Here is a 20858-nt window from a genome sequence, read left to right as displayed (position 1 = left end):
GGTCTGAAACATTGTATGAATAACTGACTACTATCTTTAATAAAAAAAATGTTCCAAAGATTATGTACATTAACGGCATGTTGCATTGCACAAGGATGTCCTGATGTTCTAAAAATGAATTCAATGTCAATTTGGATAGTCAATATTTATATAATATGTGTCACAGAATATATATTGTACTTGCACCCTCGTGCAACCAAAAATTTATTCATGAAAATTTTCACCCGACATTCATGAAATGAATCTGCTGCATTTTTTTGCACCTTTTCTAAGTTAGGAACCTGTTGTTCAGTGGTTGTAGTTTGTTTATGTGGTTCATAAGTGTTTGTTGTCTGTTGTTTTTTTATATAGATAAGACTGCTGGCTTTCCTGTTTGAATGATTTTACTCTTAACAAGGAATTATTTGAATCTTGAATAATTTTGAATTCTGGAAAATTGATATAAAGAAATTTATGATGAAAACTAACCCAAATAAATAAGGTTAGCCATGCATGCATTGCTAAGGAGGGTTGGTTAGTTCATACTGAAATGATATTGAAAGTAAAATTAACCTTAGCCATGGCTAACCCTATTTAGTTGGGTTACTTTTCATCATACATTTCTAATCAATTTTCCAGAATTCAAATTATTCCAAATTAAAAAAAATACTTGTTTTAGACTAGTTATTTTTAAGTTTGCCGTTTGGTGTGAGCCAAGGCTTTGTTTTGAAGGCTGTACTTTGAACTATAATGGTTTAGTTTTACAAATTGTGACTTGGATGGAGAGTTGTCTTATTAGCACTCATACCACATCTTCTTATGTCTAATTCTGCAGATTCATTATTATTCGTTGGATACCAATTTTCGTGGTATTCGTGGGTACAGGTGAACCACAAATTTGAATGATCAACAAATAACACATTTCATAAATTCCTTGTATGCAGAGATTGGCAAAACAACGAAATTAAATATCTGGGAAAATGCAAGTTTTCCACAATCTATCAAAAATTGATATCAAAGAAAATAAATGAATCCACAGTAACTGTAAATCATTATTGAAATGCATAGCGAGTACATACTGAATGAAGTAACATACCAATATTAACCTGCGCTGTTATTGTCCATGGAGAGGTTTTAATTTCAGAATTCTGGAGCTGCTGATAAACAGAATGAGCATAGGTTTGGTTTGCAGGTGTAAATTCATAATGAAAGTATCCTTTCTTTTGTTCTTCTGTAGAAACCTATTAATCATGTTATTCAGTTAATATAAAGTCTATATGTAGGTAAAAAAAAAAGATTGATATATTAATGAAAATACGGCACATAAAGAGTAACAAAGAAATTCTTTCATTTTTGCACAAGAGTATCTAAAATATACTATTACATTTAATTCATGTAAATAAAAACAGACCTGTAAATGGAAGTAAAACATGTATGTGAAGATAAGTATTGCCTACGTATACTGTGACATTGTTGATGAAAAAATATTCTAATGAAGGAAATTGATAAAGGTTAGAGTACAATGTATAAACATTAAATGAATTTTTCAGATGATTATAAATTTGCACTGTCACCATGGTTACACAAGAGTATTTACAATTTGTCAAACAGGCTGAATAAAACCTTACATTCACTATACTAAAGCTAAAACATAAGAATTGAAGTATTACCAGGTATGCTTGTAACATTCTGTACAGAACTTCAACCCAGGAGTCCACTTGCATAGAATTCCTTATTCCTTCCAGAAAACAATTCAGACTGGACTTTGGAATACATTGTCTATGATGCAATATAAAGGACAGGAAACCTTGTTGTAGAAATCCTGGTAGTTGGCTGTATCTTGTGACACTGAAATAGAAAATTCATGGTGAAAGTGGTAGTAGTTTTCTTTTCTTTATCATGTTTATTGTTTTAGAGATAAAATAGAAAACAAACTTATTACTGTTTCAATTTTTCATGTTAATTGGGAAAATAATAATTTGAGAAATTTGAGAGCACTGTAACATCCTCAAGTGACAGCTGTTTTTGTGTTTTTATTTTACTGATAAAATATATACTAACCGTTTTAGCAACAAATGCGTACTAGGTAATGTTTCAAATGCCTACACCAAAATGTTGTGATTGGCCTCTTCTGCTTCTTCCGGTAAACGGCCACCATCAGCTGGTTGACTATTTAAATTTGGAGTGAGCTCATGCAATACTTATGAAATTTAATAAACAAAAAAAGAGTGGGTGCAATTAAAAGCATGTCATTTAAATCTAATGACGAAGCTGAGTCTTGAAATATTCAGGACTCGTGGAGTAGAGTTGGGCAAGGTGTTCCACTCCTTTTATCCAATGATGTGATGTTATTTTAGTTTTGGTGATTTGAATATTGAAATTACCCACAATTTTTAAAATTCTGAAATGGCAAATCAGGTATAATTTTTCCTTGGGATGCTGTCCAACTTAAATGATTGTATTAAACAGATTTATCTCTTAATTAAAGTAATATATTTGATGAAATATGGCAATTGCAAATCTATGATTTTTGTTTTCACAGCATTTTTGTGGATGTAGACTATATTTGGTAGCATGTATGAACTCAAATATCTAGTTATATTTGTCATTCAACTGAATATAAGATATTGTACATTGGTAGTAATAATAGTATTAATACTAACAATACAAGTTCTCCTTCCATGATGAAGGGTTCTTCTGCCAACAAACTCTGTATAAGATCAGTCCATAGCAATAGTCCTCCATACTTAGATGACCATTGTTCTTCATACCATGCATTCATCCTGTTTAGAACAGTATTATTGGATTTCATGGCAGATTGGAACAATCCTCTCCATTCTATAGGTATAGTGTTGATAAATCTGTCATCTGACATTGTCCTGTAACAACAAAATTCATCAGTTTTCAAAAAATTGGGAACATGTTTTTGCAGCCAATAAACTGTTAATTCAGAAATTAATGCTTGCATTTATATTTTTTTATTATCAGATTATTGTGATTTTGTAATTTTAGACTAAAATGTGATTAGATAGATATCATACATACAATTACATTGTATCCATGCAATACACCTTATTACCTTATCACTATTTGTACGCCATTACTGGATATCACACAGGTTCCCGTAAAATTTTGACGTCATAAAACAAAATATTTGAAGCCACAATGGAAAAGTAATTGTTGTATGCGTCAAAAGGTCAAGGGGCCGGGTCGGCCGGCCAAGTTACGGCTAATAGCGATAAGGTGTATTATATAAATTAACAGCTGGGTCATGAGCATGATGAGCTTAATGCCTGTCGCTTTTTCAAATAATATGGGGACGAAGTCCCCTAATACAGTAGAAAAATCAAAAGAAAAAAAAAAGAAAAAATTGGGAAAATTTCCCAAAATTTTCATTGTACTTAATGAAAATCATTCAAACTTTTTTTGTCGCTTTTTGTAATTCCAACATTTGCACAGAACGCAGAAATCTACTTCCTTCTTCCAGTCTCGCTTTTGTGAGACTTTGAGTAGTCTAGTAAAATATAGGAACTCACGTCACAAGTAAAACCCCTAACAACAGAACTAAAATTAGAAACGTTACGGTATTTCCGTTTTTATACAGACTTCGTCCCCATTCACAGGTAATGCCTGCCTCATATAAACAACTACTTCTCAATGTCATACATGTATCATAAATTCATAAAAACACTAAAGGGAGGTTATATAACATAGATATAAACCAGTCACCAAACATTCACGATAACTGCTTGAAGCGTTGCAGGAAAACTGTAAAATACCCTTTTTTTTATGAACAAAATCACATACATGTAACTCATTACTTTGAAACGTAAAATCTAAAAGATTATGATTTTAACTTTTCAATGAACTAACATTTGTTTACCAGACATTTATTTTGAAGAAGATATTTAACTTTATATTTTGATTTCGAACTAATTTAAAAAAAAATTCTAACGTAAATACTGTCCTCGCAGATTTTTTACCTTTAAAAGACAAAAAAAATAATAAAGCCATAAACTTTATAATCGTACAAAAATATTATGCCAGACAGTTGTTCTGAAGAAAATATCACAAGTATAAGTAAACTTTCCTCAACAATTTCAGCCATTTTTTTCTAAAAATTTAACTGAGTAGGCTACTGTCCTGGCAGATTCTTTTGGCGTTAATGACATAAAAGTTCATATAATTTTATAATTTTATAAAGCTTATATTATACAATGTTATAAACTCTCAAATAAACTAACATTTGTTTACAAGACACTTACATGACTTATTTTGATGAAGATATTTAACTTTGTATTTTGATTTTGAAATACTTTCAACAAAATATCTAACGTGAAAGGCTACTGGCAGTTTATTTTACCTTTAAAAGGTGAATAAAATATTAAATTACACACTTTTAGAATAAATATTCAGAAACTTTAAAATTGACAAAAATATTATGCCAGACAGTTGTTTCAGATAAAATATTTCAATTACAAGTAAACTTTCTCGGAAATCTCAGCCATTATTTTCTTAAAATTAAACTGTCTTGGCAGATTTTTTTTACTTATTAATTATTTTTTTTTAACAAATACTATAAGTTTATAGTCCCTTACTGAAATATTAAGCCTCCTGCAAACATTTTCTGCAAGTCGCTGCGACTTGCAGCAAACACAGAGTCCATGTTTGCGGCGTGTTAGCCTTAATTGCATAAATTACCATGCAAATGAGTGTTTGCTGCAAACATTTATATGCAAATGAGTGGTTGCTGCAGACCTGCTCAATGTTCAATGGACCATGAAATTTGGTAAAAAAAATCTAATTTGGCTTTACAATTAGAAAGATCATATCCATTGGTATCGTAAGGTAAATGTGTAATAAGTTTCAAGTTGATTGGACTTCAGCTTCATCAAAAACTGTTTTTAAGGGGTTCTTATGGTTAGTTAACCCGGCAATAGCCCATTTGCCAATTTCCTATTTGATTCTATTATTACACACTTTTTAAACAAATTACTTCCCTTTGTCAATCGTAGACTGGTTCCATACTGGACAAAAATGGCTTTTGCCAATGCAAAACTAGCTGCGTAAATGTAGCTCTTTAATAGGTCCTTATGTTATTTTTTTTACTATTTGAGGACCATATGGTCATAAGGACCTAAAAGCTACAGTTCCACAGCTAATTCAAAACATAATGAAATGAAAGTGATGGACTGGCGGTTTAACTAATTTTTCATGAAAAATAATTTCTGATGTCAAAAGTATTTAGCTGAACAACAAATTATTGTAATTAAAAGATTTGGAAATCTTATAGATTACTCACATTACGCAAAGGTAAATTTGCTCTTTCTGCTAGCTAGTAATTAAAAATTTATGTCCCTCATAAGACGGACAAAATGGACAACCAAAAGAAGGGATCTCTAATTACATGGTCAATTACGGAAGTTGGCAAATAGCCTATTGTAACAAGCTCCTGTGCCTTGACCAATAACTTTAATCTGAGGTGGGACGAACGGACGGACAACATCACGGACAAACGGACGCAACGACCGAAAAACATAAGGCACTGGCTACGGTTACATGGAAATGTAACAATAATTAAAATATTATTGTTACATTGGAGTCTAATTGCCGGAATGCAAAGTTGGGTAAGGAACCGATTAATTACGTATGTAACAATAATTATTGAGGCTACAGTTACATTGAGTTATTGTTACATGAAAACAGCAATCAAATCAAATAGAAGTTTGCTTTCATTATATTGCATGTTTTATTTAGTAGTATTTGCATGATGCTGCATGATTTTTTATGTGATAGTCGGTTAAAGAGCTCACCAGAGCTCATGTTTTCTCTGTTATAATGTATATATATGCCGACTCTAAATAAAATTTACTTACTTACTTACTTACTTACATACTATTATTACTGTCATTATACTTTAACAATGGATGGAGAGATTCCCATTACCAACTTTTGTTTAGGGTAAAAAAATAAAAACTTGGGATGCGTTTGAAACGAAACTGAAACTATAGCAAGACACGACCTTCACACAGCTATACAAACGCAGTTTAAAAAAAAAATATACATCAAAAGCAAAGTTTGCTAACGTGGAACTTATATACTGGGAACTTCTGTATCCATGGAGGACGGAAAGTTCGTTCATTTAAAATGTGTAGGACTTAAACATGCTTTAAAAACCACTTACTGAATGTATAAACTGTTAAATATTGTAAATAAAAAAATAAAGAAATTGATTGTATTATTGAATGTATTGTAAATATAAAATAAATGTCTTGAAACTTTTATTATTTAATACATATTTCTAATGACATTGTACATTGCTGTTTTTCATGTAACAATAACGCAATGTAACCGTAGCCTCAATAGTTATTGTTACATTCGTGATTAATCAGGTCCTTACCCCATTCCGGCATTTAGTCTCTAATGTAACAATAATATTTTTATTATGGGGATGAAGTCCCCAATAACAGTAGAAAATTCAATAAAAAAAAAATTCGGGAAAAATTCCCGAATTTTTCATTGTACTAATGAACTCAAAATCATTCAATTTTTTTATGTTATGTTTTAAAATCCATGATCTGCGCAGAAATCTACAATGTACTTCCTTTTTCCGGTTTTGTTTGTATCAATCTGTAAGTAAAATATATATTTACCAGTCTGTTATATCCAGGAAAAATAGAAAGGAGCGCAATACCAATTTCATTTTTAATAATTCCTCGATATGAAAAAAACGTTACCTGATGATAGCGTTTCTTTGTTTACATTGCATATGACGTCAAAACTTAAATAACGTCACAACTAAAATCCCTAACAACAGAACCAAAATCATTCATGCAGACTTCGAATCGTCCCCATTTACAGGTTTATGCACGGTTTATGCCTGCCTCATATTATTGTTAAATTTCCATGTTACCGTAGCCAGTGCCAAAACATAATGCCTTTCAGTGGGGAATACACCTTATCGCCATTCCCGGCTGACCCTGCCGCTTGAACTTTTGACGTGAACAACAATCACTTTTCTATTGTGGCGTCAGATATTTTGTTTTATGACGTCAACATTTTACGGGAACCTGTGTGAAATCCAGCAATGGCGGATAAATAGCGATAAGGTGTATACAAACAGAAACACTACTGTCATACCTTTACAGGATTTTGTATCGACAAATGGACCGGACTTATCCAATTCGGTGAGAGAAAATCAATCAAATTTTGTGCGGAAAAAGTTTAATTGACGTCAAACGTCATCTTTATCTTTGCGATACTACCACACCTTTTTAAAAACACACAAATGATTTAATTTTTATGAAACTTCTTCTTCTTCTCTGTATTAGCTTCCTTTAAATAGGAACACCTCTAATATATATATTATTAGAGTATTTGGGGTAAATTTTGTAAGATTTTTTTTTGGTTGTATGTAGATAACTATGTACAGCACACTATGTAGGAGGTTTACTTTCATTTATAAGTTGTTTTTATATATATATATATATAACGTGACGGTACCCAAATTGCACCTATTTTGACAGTTTTTTCATCACCTACGTTTTTTTAGGATCAAGAAAAAAATATTCAAACTGTGTTTATTTTGAAGCCCTATCCTTCTTTATTATAAAGGTACACCAATTTATTTTTTAATCCATATTGAGTCATAAAAAAATGGGTTTGAATCAACCTTCAAACCTTCCATGATTCTGTAATGAGGAGTACCCAAATTGCATCTATGCTTAAATTCACATCGTCAAAAGTCGAATAACCGAGTTTTTGTTTAATTTCTTCAAATATTTTGAACAATTGGATATAAGTCCATGCTCACTTTTCATATTTTTCGAAATGTATACTCATAACAAATTGTATTTGCTAATTTCAAAAAGATGACGTTTTGATGACGTCGCATGGTGACGTTTTCGTACATTTTGCTTTTTCAGTAAACAGTCCATCTGTTGATAAATACTGTGAACGTTTTGTGTAAATCTAAATATGTTTACCTATGTTGAAAGACGTGCATAGTATCAAATCATAAAAGTACAAATGGTTTAGTCTCTAGGAAATCTTGTAAGAATACCATTGCTATTTTTTCTAAATAGGTGCAATTTGGGTACTCGGTGCAATTTGGGTACCCTTACGTTACAGACTGTTTTATTTTGTATCTATTTTTTTTTAAATTTTTTTTTTAATATAATAAAAGAAACGTGCACCATAGCAGTATTTACATGTGAGGGTCTTATATACATGTTTTTTTGTTGTTTTATTTGTTTGTTTTAAAACTTAAACATCCAATATTTAAAAGTTGTACAAAAACAAAATAAGTGTCTATAATGATAGTAGTTATATATATATAATTCTATTTTTTTTTATAAAAGGATAGAGTTATAGATTAATTTTCTAAAAATGAGGTTACTTAATTATTTTAAAAGGAACAAGTATGTATTTTAAAAAGTAAAAATATATTTTGCATCAATTTTAATATGATAAAATATCTCATAATAGTGAACATCAATTTTCTTGACTGGTGATGTGGAATTTCATTGATAAAAATTATAATCTTTTATCTAATTAAAAAGCTAAAAAATTAAAAATAAGACAGTCATTAAAAACAAAGTTCTTATTCTTAGGTTCAGTATCATGTAATAAATTTACTTTGTTTTAAGTGGAAAATGTGGTTAAAAATATTTTGGCATCATATAAAATTATCATTTATAATACAGGAGCTTGTCATTAATTTTAATTATTTTAATTATATGATAACATTTCTCATTTTATAGAAATTTTAAACTTAAAATTACACTCATAAATTTAGAGCTGAACTCGCATTCGGGTGATTATCAATTCATCTTGATGAATATCCTCCTTTTGTCTTCTTTACTAACACACTTATTTGAATCATCTATCTCTAGTCCATGTAATGAGAATATGAATATATTTGTTTCTCCATGTTTAACATTTTTAATAAAACAGTTCTTATATGTATAAACATTTATCCATTTTTGCTTCTTCACTAATCACTGAATATTGAATATTAATACACAGTATAATTGTTCATATACCTGTACACTTTGGTTTTACACAATATTATTTGATGTTCCTTGCATCTAATATTTCAATTCTCTTGATATGTAGTTGGAATAGTAGGTTTCTAGCTTTCTGCTCTAACTTTTCTGCCAGTTCCATTCCTATACTAAGGGATTCTTTAAAATTGCTCCAGTCTAATATCAGACGTGTAATTTCCATCTTATTGTTGCAGTATGTATTCCATTTTGCAGGACCACAGCTATCCAGAATGACTTTTTTTATATCTATAAAATATTTCTCTCTTATAGTGCTTAGTACAGGACAGGTGGTTATCATGTGTACTATGTCTTCACTTTCTGTATGGCACAGTTGACATGTTGCTTCTGTTGAGAAATGTGTGAACTTATGTTTGTCTGATTGCAACATATAAGTTCCAGTCATCATTCTGGATTTCACAATGGATTTTCTTATCTCAATTCTGGGTTGATTTTTTAGCTTCCATACATGTGCTGTTTTTCCTGTTTCCAAATTATCTATGCAGACATATTTAAGACTGGTTTTATTACAAGCATCAGATTTTAATTTATCATTCCAAAATTTGTGAATTTATCTATTGATTTCTTCCTTCCATGCATTTTTTTGGGGTGTGCTATTTTGAAGTATGTTGATTGAAGGTAGACTGTATAACTCTAAAATGTTCAGTATTTTGCTGAAGAAACTTTTCTTGTTATCGAAATTGTTAGCTATCTGTCTGTTCATGACATCTTTGATTTTGGTATTGTCACATGTTATAATGGAATATAGTAGTGATAGTTGTCTCTTATGTATTTCAGCTTCTATCGGCAAGGCTCCCAAAAACAGTAGGACAGCAGCATTTGATGTCCTTTCTGGTAAGGACTGTAGGTGTCTCAGATTCTTCCTGTGAAATTTCTCTAGATCTTCAAGATTAGATTTTGTTAATGGAAGTACCTCTAATCCATATATTAATCTTGGTATAACATATGTTCTATAAATTTGGTAGGAGATTTCTGGGTTGAGTCCATTGGTGCCATGTACTCCAGATCCCATAAGAGCATACCTTGTTCTTCTTGCTGTTTGAATTCTGTCTTTTACGTTGAAGTTATTTTCTGAACCATCTGTTCTTTTTACTCCTAGATGTTCACTGCAATCAGTGGTTTTTACTTTTTTACCATCCATAGTCCAGTTGTAATCAGTTTTAATTTTTGAGCAATCGATTATTTCAGTTTTTGTAGGATGTATTTTGTAATGATGTTCCTTTGCATACCTGTCTATAACATTCAACATTATTTGGAGCTCATGCTCATTATTTGAGATGAAGGCGATATCATCGGCACAGGTTGGTGCTCCTATATAGATGTCTCCTAGATGATAACCCAAGGAATTCTGCTCTAGCTCAACTAACAAATCTTGCACAAATATTTTATATAGATGAGTAGAGAGTATCCCACCTTGTCTAACTCCTTGTTTTATTGTGAAGGATTCGCTTACTCCATCTAGCCATTTTACTTTGGAGCTAAGCCCATTATATAGTTCTGTTAGGATCTTCCAATAGGTGGGGTGAATATTCTGATCAATGGCCTTGTCCATAAGAATTATATGCTGGACAACATCAAATGCTGACTGAACATCTAGAACAGATATATAAAATTTTTCAGTTGACTTTTTGATTTCATATCGGGCTTCAGATATAAGCAGACTTGACATTATTGGTGACAATCCTTCTGTAAATCCGAACTGTAGCAATGTTTTTGATTTTAGATTTAGTTTTCCTATAAAAGCATATTCAAAGGTTTTTCCAATAGTAGCTGTGACTGTTATACCACGATAGTTCCCCATGATAGTTGGATCTTTTTGTTTTTTCAGTACTGGAGTAAGTAGGCCAAAAGTAAATGCTGTTGGTACTGCTTTATTTAGTAGGATGTTGTTAAAAATTGATGTTAATGCAGGGGTAATAGTAGTTTTGGAGTACTTTAGATGTTCAGCTGATATCCCAAATTCATCAGCACTTTTTTTTGGTATTAAGCTCATCTATTGCTTTCATGACTTCTGTATCTGTAAAAAGTTCTGGTTCCACAATACTTTGGTCCATTGCTTGTTCATATAGCTGCTGTCTGATTTTACATAGGTTGAGATAGCTATTGTCAAATAACTCTTCCTTTGGGACACTCAGGTCCTCGTAGTAGGATGCAAAACTTCTTCTTTGATCTTCTGGTATGAAATTCAATTCCCCATTGATTTTTAAGCAGTTTGTAGAAGTTTGTTGGCTGCTACGGTTCCTATTGATTAGTCTATAGAAAAGCTGGGTATTTGGGTTGTCCATTATCTGTTGATATAAACTTTGTCTACTGACAGCTTGTTCCATTCTTACTTTGCTACGCAATTTTCTCTTCTCCAGCTTAAGTGTTGTAGCTAATGGATGTTCTTTCTGTTTACCAGCTTCTTGCCACTGTTTGTATATATTTCTGCAAGATTTTATAAGTATTTGAACCTCTGGGGATGCTTTCCATTTTGGACCCTTAAGTTGCAGGAGTTTTGTTGGAATTGTAATATTTCCTGCTCTTACAAGGCTATTTGTTAGAATATCAACCTGTGTGTTAATGTTATTTTCATCCACTATTGCAGTTATATCCTGTTGTATGAGCCTGTTGTATTGGTTTGTATCCATTTGGTCCCATTGTAACTTATACTTAGCTTTTCTGTTTTTATTTGCAGATTTCACTTTTGCTGGTATGTCTATTGTTGTAATGACTCTGACTGAGGTATGCGCTGACAGATTGATACTGGATTTTTCATCTATAGTGTAGTTTAGTACTAGTTTTTTGTCTTGGACTAGTATATAGTCAATTTGTGATGAAGATGACCAAGCATGATGGAAAAATGTGTGCTTTTCGCATATATCTTGTCCTGTTGATAAACCCATTTCTGCCACAAAGTTCTTCAGCATCTTGTCATGTTTGTTACTTCTCGTAGATAGGAGTGTCCCATTCAAATCTCCACAAAGTATAACTTTGTGAGTCTCCTGATACTTTTGTATGATATCATATATTATATCCAAACATTCTGTATATTCAAATTGGGAGTCTGTATTGCAAGTTGGCATGTATGCATTTATAATACATAGTTCTTGTGAGGCTGTTATTAGTATTGCAATTACTCTTTCATTGCCATCTTTTAGCTTTTTAATGCTGTTATTCCATGCATTTGGCCATAATATGGAGACTCCAGCTTTGCCTTTAGGAAGTTTAAAACTGTCTATTGGGTCATTGGTATCCGAACATCTTGTATGATTTTCCATATCTGGCAGTATGTTTTTAATTTCTCTAATTTGAAAATCCCATAGGAAGTGCTCTTGAAGACATACTATTGATTTTGACAGGTCTAAAGAATGTAGGAATGTAATGTTTGTTTTTAATCCTTCAATGTTGTTTGTGATAATCTCTATTGTTGGATTAGAATTTTTACCTTTCCTGCAGCTTGTTCCTGATCTGGCGGGCGGCTTTCTTGGGCTAGTACACGAAAATTTCCCTGCTCTTTATCCGTAGCACTGGTGTCATTGATTGTCTGTACTTTTAGGTTGTCAGATGTTGGATGTGTACAAGACAAGTGTTCTGACAGGGTATTTTGATGTTTTTCAATATCCTGTGATGGTATATTTATTTCATTATGTGTGTCCATCCTCTGGCTTTGGTCGAGCATGCCAGTCAATCCTTGATTGTGTGTTCTCCTGTCAAGGGTTGTTATTTTGCTTTTTATAGAGATATCCCTATCTCTCTCTCTTTGAGTATTGATGTTCTGCTGCTTTTGTATTGTGTTAGCTCTTACTGCATTTTTTTGGTTTTGTTGACCTGTATGATTCATATTCTTGTTGAAATTTTGAGGATGTGGCAGGAGTCCTGTTTTTTTTGTCTGTTGTATAGGCTCAGGATTCAATGGATGGCTTGTTGCATTCATTCTTTGTTGATTCTGTTGCCCTATGTTTGGATTGATATGTGTATTTGACAAGTTGTGGTGTTGATATTGCCCTTGTTGTCTTTGCAGTACTTCAAATGGAGCAGTTGGTATATAAACTCCTGATGTTTGCTGCTGATTTATATATGTTGGTATAGTATATGAACTTTGCATCTGCCTCCCAGTTGGCATAGTATATGGACCTTGCATATGCATCCTAGTTGGCATAGTATATGGATTATGCATCTCAGTTGGCATAGCATATTGATTGTACATTCCAGTTGGCATATACCTTGGTATGTTTGTCGTTGGCACATGTTGGTTTGTGTATGCTGTATGTGTATATTGTGGTAATCCATGATTCATCAAGTGTGGGTGAGATGGAAAATTTCCTGTACACATACATGGATTTGTAGGAGGATGGTTTTTGACCTGTAGCGCAATTTGCGTTGTGAGTGCTGTTTGAATACACATATTTTGTGTCATTTGGGCTTCAATTGCTCTTAATCGATGTTCAAGCAGCATTTCTCTCATGTTGTTATGCGCTTTCCATTCTTGTTGGTTATTATCAATCCTGGTTGTATTATCAGTTCTTGTCTGGTTTTGATTTGGTTGATCATTTTGCGTTTTGATTGTCTCTATTACAGTTCTCATGTGTTTGATTTCATTTTCAAGATTCAGTATCCTGGTCTTTTGGGAGACTATAATTTCGTCTTTATCTGATCTTTTTGTCCCAGTTGTTGATTTGGAACCCTTTTTCTTGTCTGTGGATTGCATTGATGTTTTGTCGATGTTCTGACTATTCTCATATGATTGTCCTGATGCTTTCTTCTCATGGGATTTTGTATTCATTTTTATTATGGGTTGAATTGGTGATATTGCCCTTTTGACCACAGTCTCATCTTCTGTTGCTTCTGGCAGCATTTTCTGATCTTTATTTTGGTCATCAGGATTCAAGGTTTTTATGGCTTCCTTTTTCTCTATCAATATTTCCTTGATGTTCTCTGTATTATTATTTTCTAGGCTCTGATCTTGAATTTCCTGTATACTCTCTATATTATGTATTTGATAAGTCTCTACATCTGTGCTTGAATCTTCTGGAGAATTATGTTGTTCTTCATCGCACTCCATGTAATTTCTGCTCTCATATAGCATGTCGTCATTGCAGAATCTGCATATGTATTCTATATGTTTTAGCTCTTCACTGCCTATATCCTTCGAGATGTTTTCACACTCATAGTGGTACCAGTAGTCACACCTATCGCAGCCTATCCCATCTTCTACATATTTTCTGCAGGATGGACATATACTTGTGTCTGATTCAGCTCCTTGTACCTCTACATTCTGGTTGTTTCTATTGTATATATTCAAACTAGTTTCATTGTCTTTTTGATGACTACCCTGCCTATTGTCGCTGTTTGTTATAGACTTTTGTATCACTTTTGAAGAGTACTTCTTCATCTGAGATATACAGGTATGAATACTGTTGTTAAGCAATTGTATCTCGCAATATTCCTTTCTAATTTTTTCACAAAGTTTATCAAAAATGTCGTTGATAAATATATCTACTCTCTTTCCATTAACGTTCATTGAACAGCTGGTATGGTATAGATTAATGGAGAATTTCAATACGCTGCCGGCTTGACCATTTTGTTTCCTGTTATATACTCGGTAGCATGAGTCAACTGTTAAACCTGCCTCCTCGATTCCATCTTGTTTTTGTACTACGGCAAGGCTGTTTTCATCTGTAGAGTTCAATATTTTGTGTATTTCTCCTTTTAGTATTTCATATGCTCCTGCACTCATTTCTACAACGAAATTATTTCCTGCCTTAAGTTCGTATTTTAAATGTTGTCTCTGGCAGGCATCTGATTTTTTTTGGAGGGCTTTCTCTTTATTTAAGGTATACAGCCTGGTGTTAATTGTTGATGGTTGAAGATCTCCTGTTGAGGCTGTTTTCCTAAATTTCCTTAATTCCATACTTTCTGATATTTTTTTTTGTCTATTTTATCAATACCAACTACCAACGAAAATTATATGAAAAAATGAACAATAACGTCCGTTTCGATAAACATAAATAAAAATGTGGACGAAGTCTATGATTTTTTTAAATCAACAGTTTTAAAAAGAGAAACAGAAATACCGTAACGTTTCCGATTTTGGTTCTGTTGTTAGGAATTTTAGTTGTGACGTTATTTAAGTTATGACGTCATATTCAATGTAAACAAAGAAACGCTATCGTCAGGTAACGTTTTTTTTTAATAACAAACATTTTTTTAAATGAATTAGTATTAGATCCTTTCTTAGACTGATAAATAAACATTTTATTCAAAGTCTCATGTAAACAAGACCGAAAACGGAAGTAGATTTCTGCGCCGATCCGGAAATTCAAAAACCCGACAAAAAAAAATAATTGAACGATTTTGAGTTCATTAGTGAAAAGAAAATTTCGGGAAATTTTCCCAATTTTTTTTTTTTATTATTGAATTTTCTACTGTTATATGAGACAGGCATATACCCAAACGAACTTACTTTAACTAAATCTAACATAAACAGCAGCAGTTGTCCTTTTCTAGATTTAGACATTTCAATTTCAAACGGGAAACTTCACACTAAAATTTACGACAAAAGAGACGATTTTTCATTTCCTATTGTTAATTTTCCTTTTTTAGACGGCGATGTGCCGTTGGCTCCATCATACAGCCCGTAAAAGAGAAGTGATCGAATTCGCGTTTTCCTACCGTCAAAATTAGCTACGTTATCGACAAACTTATTTTAGAAGTGACATAATTTAATTTTCTTCATCGACAAAATATTTCATATCCAACGTGTAAGTTTTCATTATTTAAGAGTTTCCTCTGTCATTTGCATTTTCATTTTAACGGTAAAGGATCAAATACGGGATCTCCGAAATTTCTATCATTTGTTACGAGGAAATCATTATTCAATCGAACATAATGTCTTTGTCTTCGTTCATGACACATATTATGAAATACAAAGGAGTTGAAATGATCAACTACTTTTGAACTGACGGAAACAAAAATACATAATCTAGAATGTGTGTTCTGTCATAACTGACAATGGCTTCGTCGTGCGAATCGAGTGCGTCAATGTTACAGTAGTCTTTTTACTGTAAGTTACTAAGCTTGGCCCGATTCATCTGTCATTTATGGAAACTGAGTCACAACTTTCTGAGACATTCGTTTTTATTTCACCATCAGACATGGAGCTTGTAACTAACGGAAAACTCTCAAATTAAAGAAATTTGACATGATATACTGAAACTTTCTTATAATCAATCAAGCGACTGCTTTTCTTAGATATGTGATTTTTCATGGTCAAACTTTTTCATTGTTAACGGACATTTTGAGATTTTTTATTGTAAAAAAATGTGTTTTTTTAAAGAAATCAACATTCAAAATTTAGAACTTCATGAACATGTACAGGAAGCTGAATTATTGCATATCTATGTACTACTTAAAATTGTACTTCGATCGGTTGCCGTCCTTAAAATGTTCTGACCGTCCTAAGATTTTATGTACGGAAATGTTTCGGTAAATTAAATTCAAATCCGAATTGAATGTTTATGACAGACAAAACGAGAAACAAGAATCTCTTGATGACCAAACGTGTGTACACGTTGGGGCGATTTAGAGCTTTTCAGAAGGAGTGAGATTCCACCCTTGTTGAAAGCCTTGTGGAGACCTCTAGAATTTAAATTCCCTCCGTTTTTCTCATGGATGGAGTGTTGTATCTCTGTAAATTACCCCATATCTTTTCATTTTCCTATTTACCGAAGGTTCCATGCGAAAATTTCCATTAGATCATATCTGTTAAACTAAATGTAGAAAACAGGCTCAAGAACAGGCGAAATTTCTTTTTCAAACCCGATCTAGAAATCCATTTTTTTCTAATAGAGCACCTTATATTATCGTCAATGAGTTCAGGCATGTGAAAAATTATATAATCATACACAGGAAAGAAATCCTGAACAGGCTTTCAGCAATAATTTTTACCTATTTAATATTAAGTAAATATTAACATGTACATGTATTTGATAAAGTACAGATATAACAAAGAAACTGCCCGGTATCCGACGTAAGGGTTGAATTCAAAACCTTAAATATGAAAGCCTCGAAATCCATGCGGTAGTTATATCTACAAAATCCAATCATGTACACGAAATAAAATTCATGTATATTCATACATGTATATTTATATATTGGGATTTTATTTTTGTTTCAAAACAGAATTATAAGGTTATGTATAAGTGCCTCCGTTCACTGCACAATTGTAAATTGTCTTCTTAAAAACCAGCAAAAACAAATGGCACAAGTTTACGTAGTCATAAAAAAAGTCTTATAATTTACGTTATCGAACAAAAAATCAGAAATACGGAATATTATATGTGAATGGTTAGGAAATCCGTTTCCCCTACATGTTTTAAAAGTAAAAGAAAAATGTTTTCCCTGATACAAACGTTTTGAGAACCAGCTTTGTGTAAGGCTATAGACAAATTCGACTGTATATAAGGAAGAGAACTATATGTTTACTTTTATTTGAAATTATCTTTTAGAACTTTTTTTAGTAATTGAGAACCTATGTTGTTTATGAGTAATAGGTGAAATATTGCATGATCCCTCAAAATGACGGCAAGCGCAGTTTTCCGGACGATTTTCATTTGTACACTGCTAAAAACTGTCAGGTCTAGGCCTTGGTATATTTTGGAGAATTTTTTTTTTACTGATTTTTACAAAAAAAAAATATTCTCTGTGTGTGCCATTGCAAGAAATAGTTTTGCTCGTTATTTTGTCACATTAAAAAAAAATTCTCAACAAACTTTTCCCGTTTAAACTGTATTAGAAAATAGTTTGGCATGTGAAACGGACGAAGATATATTCTAACACAAGTACAAATACCAGTCCTCTCTTTTGTGTATACATATGAAAAAAAAACATTTCAAAGTTATTGATTGAATTTAAATCCATCACACATACGGTACAAATTGTAGTCCGAAAAAATAAAGGACTTCATTCCTATCAAACACCTTTTTAATTGTTTACCAGTATATTTTTTTTAGTTTTGGGTAAAATTGTAAAGGAAATAATACTATCAAGACGTCCTTCCATAAATCTTTTTTTTCTGTTCTGATGAAGAAATGACTACTTTTCGCCCAATCGAAATGGTGCATGGACATATTTTGTTTCATATTATTAGAATTATTTTCAATATTATCGGTATTAAACTTGATTATCGACACATGAAAGTTTGTCAGCATTGTCAATCTTTTTAACGTTAAAGTACCAATAGTTCGGTCACTACTCAATTAAGTTTGTCGATAACGTAGCTAATTTTGACGGTAAAGAAACGCAAATTCGATCACTTCTCTGTTACGGGCTGTACGGTGTTTATATATCGCAACTCGTTCGGTTTGCCCGTGTGTGTTCTGATGTCAGATTTTAACGAACGTAATCAATGCATCACTGGTAAATTGTTGTGTCAGGGATTTCGATACCATAAATTACTTAAAACTTTTACTAAATTCTTTCATAGATACAAAGATTTAATAAGTAAATTTGGCTATACCTGTAGAAAGCTTATTAAAAATGGTATTTCACATCCTAAATTTTATGGTAATATTGTACTTTAAGCGAGGAAATCACTATGTGATCCTTGTAAACTCATCGAACCTTTAAACAAACTTATAAGTAAGGGTTATCGTACCAATATTGTAATTAGATCTCTGAATATAGTTCACATTGGCACTAATATTGATTTTGTCATTAGCAAATTAAAACATAACTAAATTTCATTATCTTTTGAGGCGAGATGTATAAGGACACAGACACGTTAACTTGTATTTCTATAGAAGTCGCTCTTCACTATACTACTACCTGTCGATACATTTATTTTTGGCATTGCACAAGTCATGTCTTCTTTGACTATTAATGACGTTAAAATCTAAATAACTGTGATGTGTTTTAGTCGATTTTAGTCTCTGATGCTTGAATTTTACTATTAATTGGTTTTGGCTTTTAACTAGCTGTCAGTAACTGCGAGTACTCTCAAATCGTATTTTCTTGTTAATTTGACCTGTTGATACTGTTTATAATGCTTTTTTGTTATTTTTTTATTTATATGGATCTTGTCTGTACACCAGCTTTGATTATTTGTAATATCTTCAATTTTTCACTTATTCTTACAACATTTGTATAAACTTCAAGATTATAAACAACCGTTTTTTTTTCTAAAGTGAACATTGATTGGTTAAATATTTCTCAGTGTGTTTGAATTTGTTTGTTAGCTTTTTGGCCATGAATATTTGTCTCTAATATTTAATTTACTGTGCATTTGTATTCAGATATCGCAGATCAAATTTATTCGTTCATTGTGTAATCATACGTTTTTTGATTGAGTTAAGTCTGCCAATGGATATTTTATTGTATGTTTTTCTATGTTGAGGTGTTATGCTATTGTTTCAGAAAAAGGGAGAAGGTTTGGATCGATTAAAACGTTTAATCCCGCTGCAAATGTTTGCACCTGTCCTAAGTCAGGAATCTGATGTACAGTAGTTGTCGTTTGTTTATGTTATATATACGTGTTTCTCGTTTTGTTTATATAGATTAGACCGTTGGTTTTCCCGTTTGAATGGTTACACTAGTAATTTTGGGCCCTTTATAGCTTGTTGTTCGGTGTAAGCCAAGGCTCCGTGTTGAAGGCCGTACTTTAACCTATAATGGTTGACTTTTTATATTGTTATTTGGATGGAGAGTTGTCTCATTGGCACTCACACCACATCTTCTTATATCTATTACCTGTAAATGGGGACGAAGTGTGTATGAATTATTTTTGTAACTTAAATATTTGTTAAAAAAAGAAACGGAAATACCGTAACGTATCCAATTTTGGTTCTGTTATTAGGGATTTTTTGTTGTGACGTTATTTAAGTTATGACGTCATATGCAATGTAAACAAAGAAACGCTATCCCTCAGATAACGTTTTTGATATCAAGGAATTATTTTAAAAAATGAAATTGGTATTGGGTTCCTTCCTATTTATACTAGACTGATAAATAAATATTTTACTCAAAGATTCATACAAACGAGACCGGAAAAAGGAAGTATATTGTAGATTTCTGCGCAGGTCCGGGATTTCAAAACACGACAACAAAAATTGAACGATGTTTAGTTCATTAGTACAATGAAAAATTCGGGAAGTTTTCCCTAATTTTTTTTTATTGAATTTTCTACTGTTATTGGTGACTTCGTCCCCATAAAATGAGGCAGGCATAACCTGTGAATGGGGACGAAGTCTGTATGTATCATTATTCTTATCAAACACGTTGAAAAAGAAACCGAAATACTATATACGTAACGTTCCCGATTTTGGTTCTGTTGTTAGGGATTTAGCTGTGACGTTCTTTTAGTAATGACGTCATATTCAATGTAAACAAATGAAACGCTTTCATCAGGTAACGTTTTTTTTCCATATCAAACAATTATTAAAAATGAATTTCTATTGAGATCCAATTTTATATTTTACTAGACTGATAAATTGTTTTGTTTTTAAAAGTCTCGATCATGCAAACAAGACAGATTTCTGCGCAAATGCGGGAAAAACCGGAACAGGAAGTATAGATCTGAAAAAAAAAGTTAACGATTTTGAGTTCATTAGTAGAATGAAAAATTCGGGAAAATTTTCCCAATTTTTTTTTATTGATTTTTCCACCGTAATAAAATTATGCCATATTTTCTGTTCTGGTTTAGAAAATCCCTCTTCAAAGGAGCAATTCGCACAATGACGAACAAATTACCGGCGCTTATCTGAAATTTGTCTTTATATGGGGACGAAGTCCCCAATAACAGTAGAAAATTCAATAAAAAAAAAAAAAAATCGGGAA

The 20858-nt window shown here is 32.1% G+C and overlaps 1 protein-coding gene across 1 annotated transcript in view; it reads right to left on the bottom strand.

Annotated features, from left to right (window-relative positions):
• The window catches only part of LOC134685166 (uncharacterized), a 70567-nt gene that overhangs the window by 18418 nt on the left and 31291 nt on the right, over window positions 1–20858 (bottom strand). The window contains exons 2-4 of the mRNA XM_063544644.1: window positions 2643–2858; window positions 1650–1827; window positions 1076–1220 (exon numbers count right to left, since the gene is read on the bottom strand). Coding sequence (XP_063400714.1) covers window positions 1076–1220; window positions 1650–1827; window positions 2643–2854 — 535 coding nt within the window. The 5' untranslated portion in view covers window positions 2855–2858. The remainder of the gene's footprint in view (window positions 1–1075; window positions 1221–1649; window positions 1828–2642; window positions 2859–20858) is intronic.

This window comes from Mytilus trossulus, chromosome 9, assembly GCF_036588685.1.
Source record: "Mytilus trossulus isolate FHL-02 chromosome 9, PNRI_Mtr1.1.1.hap1, whole genome shotgun sequence".
NCBI classification, from domain to species: domain Eukaryota; kingdom Metazoa; phylum Mollusca; class Bivalvia; order Mytilida; family Mytilidae; genus Mytilus; species Mytilus trossulus.
This window is presented reverse-complemented; position numbering and strand designations above follow the sequence as displayed.